The 10637-nt window shown below is 38.1% G+C and overlaps 1 protein-coding gene across 2 annotated transcripts in view; it reads left to right on the top strand.

Annotated features, from left to right (window-relative positions):
- Nucleotides 1–10637, top strand: part of THSD4 (thrombospondin, type I, domain containing 4) — a 655655-nt gene that overhangs the window by 518872 nt on the left and 126146 nt on the right. For both annotated transcript variants that reach the window (XM_012640568.1, XM_012640569.1), the window contains one exon: nt 3222–3426. In XM_012640568.1, coding sequence (XP_012496022.1) covers nt 3222–3426 — 205 coding nt within the window. The remainder of the gene's footprint in view (nt 1–3221; nt 3427–10637) is intronic.

Genomic DNA, 10637 nt, shown 5'->3' with positions numbered 1-10637 from the left:
GGAGGCTGGGACAGGGGAAGAGGGTCAGATATCACGAGACAGGGCAGGGGGTAGGCGCCGACCTACTTTCCTATCCATCTTCTCCACCAGGCACATTCCGAGGCATCTCCTTAATTTGATCAGAATCTTTTTTAATCTACAGGATGTCCCAAATGTCGCCATACAGAGAGAAAATGGGAAATTGTAGCTAAATGTACCTTTATTTACAAAATATTCATTATTAAATTTTACAAAATTTTTCCTTTGTGCGAAGACTTTTGGGACACCCTGTATTTATTTTATTTGTTTTTTATTTCAGTAGATTTAGGGAGTACAAGTGTATTTTGTTAAATGGATGAATTGTATAATGCTGAAGTCAGGGTTTTCAGTGTACCTGTCACCAGAAGGATGTATATTGTACCCAATAGGTAGGTTTTTATCCCTCACCCCCTTCCCACCCTCCCTCCTTCTTGGTTTTAGATGTCCATTACACTGCTTTATGACTGTGTGTATCCCTTAACACTCACTTATAAGTGAATACATGTGGTGTTTATTTTTCCATTTCTGAGATATTTCACTTAGGATAATGGTCTCCAGTTCCACCCATGTTGCTGCAAAAGACATTATTTCATTCCATTTAATGGCTGAATAGTACTTCATGGTATATTTATACCACATTTTCTTTATCTATTCATGACTTGATGGGCACATAGGTTGATTCCATATCTTTGTAATTGTTAATTTTGCTGCAATAAACATTCCAGTGCAGGTGTCTTTTTTATGAAATGACTTCTGTTCCTTTGGGTAGATACCCAGTAGTGGGATTGCTGGGTCAAATGGTAGGTCTACATTTAGTTCTTTGAGGAATCCCCATACTGTTTTCCATAGAGGTTGTATTAGTTTACATTCCACCAACAGTGTATAAGCATTCCCTTTTCACAGCATTTGCACCAACATCTATTGTTTTTTGACTTTTTAATAATGGCCATTCTAAGAGGGGTGGTGGTATCTCATTGTGGTCCTAATTTGCATTTCTCTGATGATTAATGATGTTGAGCATTTTTTCATATGTTTATTGGACATTTCTCTATCTTCTTTTGAAAAAAAATCTGTTTATGTCTTTCACCCACCACTTTTTGGTGGGGTTATTTGTTTTTTTGTTGCTGATTTGTTTGAGTTCTTTGTAGATTCTGGATATTAGCCTTTTGCCAGATGTACAGTTTGTAAATATTTGCTCCCATTATGTAGATTGTCTATTTATTCTGTTGGTTATTTCCTTTGCTGTGCAGAAACTTTTTAGTTTAATTAAGTCCCATTTATTTATTTTTGTTGTTGTAGTATTTGCTTTTGGGGTCTTAGTCATAAATTCTTTGCATAGGCCAATGTCCAGAAGACTTTTTATGGCATTTTTCTTCTAGAATTTTTATGGTTTCAGGTCTTTAATACATCTTTAGTTAATTTTTGTATATGGTTCAGTTAAAATCTTGCCTTGACTACACGGGTTCTACTTTCTAAAACAGCTGTTGGTGGTGGCATTGTTTTGTTTGTTTCAGCACAAGGGAAAATCCAAGGGGATGAGAATATGGAAATCATCCACAAAAAAAAAATTTCCTGATTTTTCTGCTAAAATGGGCATGGAGCAGAGGCAAGAAATATTTAAGGGAGGAGAAATACATAGCAAGCCTGGCATTTGGAAAGACTAATCTGAGTGGATAAACATATTGAGATGATGTCCTATTATTGTCAGAAATAATGTTTTACAGAGAAGCTATTTGTAAAGAGACCAGTTATTACTGATGGACAGTACACTCAGGAATATGGAAGCAATAAAGCAGAATTATATTGCCTGCAGAAAGATGGCAATCAAGAGTGAAGTTAGAGGGGAAAGGATGAACACTTTTGGATTTGACTCTGCCTGTAGGATTTTACCTGTAGGACCCATGGCACCAGACCCAGGGTTGTATGACAAAATCAAAAATGGACTTTGAGTTGTTTGCTGACCACTTTGTCCCTAAGATGTGGTCTGATGATTGCTCTTAAAATTCAAGAACCCAGACAAGCCTATGATTTAACGAACATGTGTCTCAAGTTTTAAAATACCTTTCTGATCTTTCCATATCCTCATAACCCAGTGAATAATCCTGTAATCCCCATATTTCATTGTGTAAACTACAATCTGCTCACTTCCACCTACCCACAGAAATGCTCTGTTCAGAACATGAGTCTCAACTTGGGATTCAGGACATATAATCATGAATCAGAAGTAGGAAGCCTCCAGAAGTGGGAAAGGATTCCACGAGGATCATTCCATTCTGTTCCAAAGTTTAATGTTTTATACAAAATAAAATTGCCCCACACAAACATGAATGAGGAGGGGGAAGATAAAGCCAAAAGATCTTAGAATGAGTAATGAGGAGATTCTTTTGGAGGGAAATTCAGGAAAGTCAGAATTCCTCTAAACACTGATGAGACTGGCTGTACAAAGAATGCTCCCCAACTTAGAAGCTACTCATCAGTTTGTTGATGTTTCGGGCCCTTGCTCACCCTTATCCTTCTGCTTCAGGAAAAGTGCTTTGGGGTAACCAAGCAAAAGTCCCGCTGCTCAGCTCTGCAGAGCCATGGCTACCAGTGGGGGGTCAGCTCTCAAACCATTTTATTCAATTTCCTAAGAAACTGGGCCAGGGAGCACTACTTTTCGGGGGTACTTTGCAAAGTGTTTGTGGTGTCTGTGATTTAGAAAGGAAGACCTGGGGGGTAAATGCCAATTTGAGGTCATGGTTATAAAGAGATTTTTCATATAAAAATCCCAGCATGGACCATCCTCTCTTCTCCCAGAGTGTAATGGGGATTTGCAGAACAACTTCATTGTTCAACCTGTGTAAATAAATTTCTAGCCCCCCACATCCTCCCTATTCTTTTTCCCTGTTATTTCTTTCCTGATCATCTACTGCCACCCAGACATACTCTGTTTTATTTGCTTGTCTTGTGCACTGTCTGTGGCCCCCACCCCACTCCTAGGATGTATATTTCATGAATAGCTATAAGAGAAGGTTCTTGCCCAGAGTAGGTACTCTAGGAATATCTGTTGAGTTTCAAGAGTAGCATGAACCGGAGAAGGAAGAGGGGGAAGGAAGGTCAGTTCGAGTCCCGCCCATTGATCTTCAATTGTCCCTTCTCTCCTCCTTCCCTCAAATGCTCCTGATACATGCTACAAGAGTCTTTTGTTTTCTACCTCTTTACAGAGCATTGGCTGTGACGACTACCTAGGCTCCGACAAAGTTGTGGATAAATGCGGGGTGTGTGGAGGTGACAACACTGGCTGTCAGGTCGTGTCGGGCGTGTTTAAGCATGCCCTCACCAGCCTGGGCTACCACCGTGTTGTGGAGATTCCCCAAGGAGCCACAAAAATCAACATTACTGAGATGTACAAGAGCAACAACTATTTGGGTAAGCTTGGTATTTTTCCAGAGAAAGCCATCTGTCACTGCCAGTTGATTTATTCCTTCCAGAATCGTGAGATAGACACAGCAGTGTCCAGAGGTCCTGGGTCATGTAGAAAGTGGGGAATGCCAAGGTGCCACCTGGCCTGCCTAAGAAGCTTGCATGGAGAAAGTAAAAAAAAAAGTCCTTCTTGCAAGTAAATGTGTTTTTTTTTTTTTCATTTCAGAATATTACAGGGGTACAAATGTTTTGGTTACATGGATTGCTTTTGCAGTGCTTGAGTCAAAGTTGTAAGTGTGCCCATCACCCAGATACTGTACATTGTACCCATTAGGTATGATTTCATCCATCTCCTTCTCCCTGCTCTAACTACATGATTTACGTTGAGTTTTACTTCCATCTTTGCACATGAGTACTGATCAGTTAGTTCCAATTTAATAGTGAGTACATGTGGTGTTTGTTTTTCCATTCTTGTGATACTTCACTTAGGAGGATGGTCTCCAGTTCCATCCAGATTGCTGCAAAAGGTATTTTTAATTTTTTATGGCTGAGTAGTACTCCATGGTGTAGATATACCACATTTTATTAATCCACTCATGAATTGACAGGCATTTTGGTTGATTCCATATCTTTGTGGTTATGAATTATGCTACAGTAAACATTCTAGTTCAAGTGTCTTTTTGATAAAATGATTTTTTTTCCTTTGGGTAAATACCCAGTAGCGGGATTGCTGGATCAAATGGTAGGTCTATTTTTAGTTCTTTGAGAAATCTCCATACTATTTTCCATAGAAGTTGCACTAGTTTGCATTCCCACTATCAATGTATAAGTGTTCCTTTCTCTCCGCATCCACACCAGTATCTATTGTTTTGGGACTTTTTGATAAAAGTCATTCTCACTGGGGTTAGGTGATATCTCATAGTTGTTTTGATCTGCATTTCTCTGATGATTAGTGATGAGCATTTTTTCATATGTTTATTGGCCGTTAGTCTATCTTGTTTTGAAAAGTTTCTGTTCATGTATTTTGCCCACTTTTTAATGGAGTTGTTTGATTTTTTTCTTGCTGATTTGCTTGAGTTCTTTGTAGACTCTAGTTATTAGCCCTTTATCACATATATAGCATGCGAATATTTTCTCCCATTCCATATATTGTCTATTTGCTCTTTTGATTGTTTCCTTGGCTGTGCAGAAGGCTTTTAATTTAATCAAGTCCCATTTATTTATTTTTGTTGTTATTGTGATTGCTCTTGGGGTCTTCTTCATAAATTCTTTGCCTAGGCCGGTATCTAGAAACAAATCTGGAGGCATCACTTTACCAGACTTTAAGCTATATTACAAGGCTATAGTAACCAAAACAGAATGGTACTGGCACAAAAATGGAGACATAGACCAAAGAAACAGAACAGAGAACCCAGATATAAAACAATGCACATATTGCCATTTCATCTTTGACAAAGTAGACAGCAACATACACGGGGGAAAAGAATCTCTATTAAATAAATGGTTCTGGGAAAATTGGATAACCACATGTAGAAGATTGAAATGGGATCCATATCTCTCACCACTCACAAAAAATGTTTTAATATCTACACATTTAAACCAGCCTTTGCTCCTCCCAAGAGAAACATGGTTATGAAATGGGTAACAGACCAAATTGTTGCTCTGAGATGGGAGAGGTTCTTTGCGAAGCCCGGTGATCTGCCAGTCTTGGCTCTGTTGGGGTTTGAGGTGGCCAGGGACAGTTGGTCCCATCTGCACTCTCACTCCCCAGAGGTCTAAAGCAAAAGTCATTTTTCTCTTCTTTCTGCTTCATCTGCCTGGGGCAACAGGCCTCTACATTAGTAGTGTGTGTGTCTTCAGAACAGCTGTACAACCTCTTGGCATTCATTTTGAACAATATCATCAATATGGAGAAACCATTTTTAATCAACTTTCCTACAAAAAGAGATCTTTGTTGATACTTTCTTTTAAGTTTCTAAGTTTTGCATCCCATCCAATGCAAACCAGTCATACAAATTAGTTTTTACCAATTTTCTAATTCATGTAAGTATGAACAAGTAAACTAACAAAATAATCTAAGGGAGCCAATCCTTAAAGTCATTTAATGAACAACAGTATTCATTTTGATATTTCAATTACATATTGAACAGAAACTTATCCAGCATAAACTATGTGCCAGGCATTATTCTTAATGTTTTCTGTGTATTAAATCTTTGAACCCTCTCAACAGCCCTAGGGCATAGGAGCTGTGCTTATCTCCATTTTACAGATAAGGAAACAGGCACAGGGAGATTATGTAACCTGCCAAGGTCACACAGCCATAAAGAGGTGGAGCTGGGATTCGAACCCAGGCAGTCTAGGTCCAGGTGTGGTAGCCTGTCAAGAGATAATACCCACGGGCAGTCTCAGAACCTGAGTTGCTCTGGGTCAGTGGCTGCAGCAGTTGAAAAACCACTAAGTTTGCAACTTTCAAATATCTGGATCATCCCAGAAGATAGCCGCAGACTCAAGAACTCCATATTCTGCATCTCTTTCTTCTCCACCCAGAAGCAGCCAAAACTAACTTCACCTGGTTTTATTGGCTGGAGAAGGAAGGGATGGCAGATGGGACTCTGAGATAAACCCAATTAAAATAGAAAACTGTTACAATTGCTCTGGCAAACCCGGGAGCCGCCAAAGTGGCAGAAAGCCTAGTTTCCCAGTGAGTGCTTTGCATGTTATTTTTAATAACAAAAAATAGCCTTTGTGTGTTTCCTCCTTTCTTTTGTACTATTATGAGATCACATCTCCATAAACATCCTGTCTCCTAGAATGGAAAATGTTCTTGTGGGGATTATTTGAAGTGTGATTATGTCCAAATGTACCAGCAAATAATGCCACTTCTTATTAGCTTTGTGTTGTTTTTAGTAATTTTTCCCTGGCTATAGTTAGGCCTATTCAGTAAGCAGTTTTCAAGCTGTGCCCACTGAAGATAAAACAGGTATTCTGGGTGAATATCCACTGGATGTCTGAATGGAAACAGCTCTCTGAATGGAAACAGCTCTCAGAGCCTTGGCGTTTCATCTGGAGTGTGGGAATAAGAATCTTGCCCTTATAGGTAGTCGTGAGAATCAGTAGGATAACAGCTGTTTAGGACCCAGCAGAGCCCCTGACACTTACTAGGCAGTTGACAGATGTTTGTTCCCTTTCTTTTGTCTCCAAGAGCTTGTCAGGACACCAAAACTTTGTGGAACAGAAATTCCCTCTCTCCCTGAAAAAGATGAAGAGGAGACAGAGGGAAAATGAATGTACCAAGAGTCAATGGGGAGATGATTCAGAAAGTCAAGTTCAACGTCCAATGCCCAGAAATCAGTAGGGTGCATGGGAAATCCATAGGTCCACGGCAGTGTTACATGATGCCACGTGGACAGAGGAAGGCGAGAGAGAAGAAACAATAGAGCAGGCTCTGGTGAAAGGAGATGCCAGAGGGGATGAACATGAGCTTCCGTCCGTAGCATTTAAGTCACAGGGGATGCTCTGTTTAGTCCTTTCTTTTTTTAAATTGAGATACGATTCACGTAGCATAACGTTCACCCTTTTAAAGTGTACGCCGGTCGGGATGGTCTTTTTCTCCTCACAGGGCTTCTCTTTATCCAACCCACTTTTCCTGCTGAGTCTCCTGCTCTGTGAAGTCTGTATATTTTAAAAGTTAGTATGCATGGGATTGCTTGAGATTATCTGCAAGCCATTAGAGCATAGGTATATCTAGCAATTTCTGAACTCTCCGGCAACTGTTTCTTACGTCATACGTTGTCAAACATTGAAATCTTCTCCAAAGAGATATGTGATGGGTTTCTCCATAATTTTCCAGGTAACAATGAAGGTGTCAGTTTTCTTACCTTGTGATTTCTGGTGCTATGTAAACTGTATTTTCTATAAAATTTGACTTGATACACAATATTGACTCACCCATTTGCATAAGTTTGTTCTGCAGAATAGGCAATATAAAGGAAATGAATAGTTCAAAGCTGTATCGCTGCTTTTAAAAATTGCACAACTTTACAAGTTTTTTTGCATTCTCCTGTTGTTTTCCAGAATTACCTTTAGTTATTTGTAATGCAAATCAAACTTTCCTTGTGAAATACTTGGTACTTTTTAAAGACTGCCCAAATGGGATAGCAACAGAAAAGAAATTTCTGTGAAAACAGACTTGTATTATTAGTGCTGGAGAAGATGGTTTAATCACCTCATTTTAAAGGATTTTCTAAAGGCTTCAATATTTAAAGGACTTATCCTCAGCTCCTCAATTAATAATAGCAGTCAGACTATACATACATAGTGCTTCAGTCTCTCAAGCATTTTCACATACATGGTTTTCTGACTTTAAAACTGAACATTATTACTTTGCTTGCTTCAAAAAGGATTTGGAGTTACTTACAATTATACGAGATGCAATTATAGAGGTAAGATGTGAAAATTGAAATTTAAAAATCCAGAAGTAAATAGAAGAAGGAGAGGCATGCATACCAGAAATCCTGGCTATTATGTTAATAGTGTTGGTGCATTAAACCTGACCCTGAATTTATGGCTTAATTTAGTTTGACCATCAAGACTTGGCCTATTAGACTCCGATTCTGAAGGCCTGAGGTCTGGCCCTTGCCCCATAACTCGGGAGGATTGGCCTGTGCAGAGCTGGGGGAAGAGGTCAATTCACCACGATGCTTACTGTTTTCTCTGAGAAAAGCTGGAGAAACCATGACATTTAACAGTGCACATATTTCAGAAGATAAGATGTTTATTTGTCTCATTTTAGGTTGGAAATTCATAAAACTCTGCAGAACTGAGCTCCAAATTTCTGTTTATTTGAATTTGTTTACATGCTTCAAAATAGAGATTGTTTAGTGGGTTCTAGATTCCTAGATTTTTTTAATGGGAAAGACTTTAGGACCCTATATCTGTTTTAAGCTATGAATTCTCTTTTTGAATGTGAATTATTCTGAACTCTGCAATTTGGAAAAAAGGCTCAAACTAATTTTATTAAAATGACTGACATTTTGTATTACTTGCCCCTTTCTTAATAATAAAATATTATAAAATCATTTTAGCTGAAATATCAAAGTTTGGCATAGTTCAGTCAGTTCGGTTTACTAATGTCATTATGCAACAGTTAAGAAATCAGATATAAAAGCATACCAAGTAAAAACTGATTATACAAGACATGTACTACCTGCCAACATGTTACATTGTCATAGAGTTTTAAACTTGGAAGGAATTTTTAAAGATCTGTAAGCTTTCAAAAATAAACAGGCAATACATTTACTTTCAAGCGTGTTCTCCTAAAAGTTTTAAACAATGATAATGGTTAGCATTTAAAAAATCAAGAAGTATCACAGATCATTTATAATTTGCAAACTTTAATATATTCATTGAGCAGTTTTCTACATGGGAAAAATTGAAATTTTAAATAATGGTATGTCTTACCTTTGTATGACATTTAATCCCAAGGATTTTTTTCATAGGCATTGTAAAAGTTTCAAGCAATATCGACAATACAGAACAAAAAGGTGAAATTTCCTCTTTATGCCAACCCTACACTTGGTCCACTGCCTTCAGGTGTAAAGACCACTCGAAGTTAAATAGTAGTCCTTTTAACAGTAGTCCTTTGTGTAAGTGCAAATTAATATCTATTTTTAATTGCCATTACTACACACATCTTTTCCAATTTGCTTCTCTATTTTAATATTATAGCTTGGGCATCTTTTCATATCAATACATAGAAAGCTTATTCATTATTTTTTTGAGTGCAGAATATTCCATACAACAGATATAATATAATTTATTTAGGCACTTTCCTATTGAAGGATGTTGAGATTGTCTCCAATTTTCAAATATTACAAATCACACTTTAGATTTTGGGTTCCAGATGGCAGACTGAGCACACGAGGTTTTCTTCCCTTCCTCCCAAGATTCCATCAAAATGATACTAAAGGGATTTTTAAAAAAAAAAAAAAAAAGATATAACTTACAACCACCAAGAAGACTAAAGAGGGGGACATCAGTGGACGAATGATTTCAACAAATTTTTGGAAGACAGAAAGCAGATGGAAGAATGTTCCCTCACAGAGAGAGCAGAGGAGGTCGCAGCCTAGGTGCGCAGAGGGGACTGGAACGAGGAGGGCTCAGGCTGCAAGGCAGAGTCCTGGGAGCCTCTGAGCCTGGGTGGCAGCAGGTAAGATGGAGAGTAGAAGAGGAGAATGGGACTGAAAATGGGAGAATGAATAAAAAACCTGTCTATGGAAGAGGAGCCCCACATACATATTCAGAATGCTGGCATTACCTCCTCTTCCAGAAACTCAAGGAAAGCAGAGCATGGGTGAGAGGTTGGTGCTCTGAGATTGCAATATTCATTCTGGATGGAGAAAGGAGCAGTTTGCTGACGGGTGCCCCATTCTCTCACCCTGTAGACCTTGGCCTGTTAACAAGCCTTGATGTGCACAGGGTTCTCTGGAAGCCCTCCCATTGCCTTTGCCTTAAATATCAATGGATAACTGAAAATAACATGAATGGACAACCAAGGATCACCAGACATTTTTAAAAAGCCCACATAGCATGAAAGAGAAAGCCCAAGATAAATAAGTGGAAAAGTTGATTCTGGAAGAAACAGAGCAAATTCTTGGAGAAGAAAACTTAAAGAAAGCATTACTCCAACAAGTAATGCTTCCATGAATATCCTAACATGTATATCCTTTCAGACTTATGTAAATATTTCTGTAGGGTAGACTCCTAGAAGTAGAATTTGTAGGTCAAATGGAATGCACACTTCAAATTCTGAAAAATAAAGCAAAATTCCTTTCTAAAGTCATTACACCAATTTACACTCCCACCAAAAGTACGTGAAAGAACCCTTTCTCCATGCCCTTACCATAATTAAATATTATGAATGTACTTAATTTTTAGTATAACTTTTTTATTTGCCTTTTCCGGACCACTAATTTTTATTATTCTTTGTGCTATTTCTGTGAATTTGCCATTTTTCAATTGTGTTTAAGAACTCATGTAAGAGTAATAACCATTTTCAGCTCACATCTATTGAAAATATTAGTCTTTATCTTGTGTTTCACTCTGATTATGGTATCTATTACTCTGTAGTGAAAAATTTTAATCTTTATTTAGTCAAATCTGTCAATCATTTCTTTTATGGCTGTTTTTTTCTTACTTGGGATCCTGCCCACACCCAA

The sequence above is a fragment of the Propithecus coquereli genome, unplaced genomic scaffold, assembly GCF_000956105.1.
Source record: "Propithecus coquereli isolate 6110/MARCELLA unplaced genomic scaffold, Pcoq_1.0 Scaffold155, whole genome shotgun sequence".
NCBI lineage: Eukaryota > Metazoa > Chordata > Mammalia > Primates > Indriidae > Propithecus > Propithecus coquereli.
This window is presented reverse-complemented; position numbering and strand designations above follow the sequence as displayed.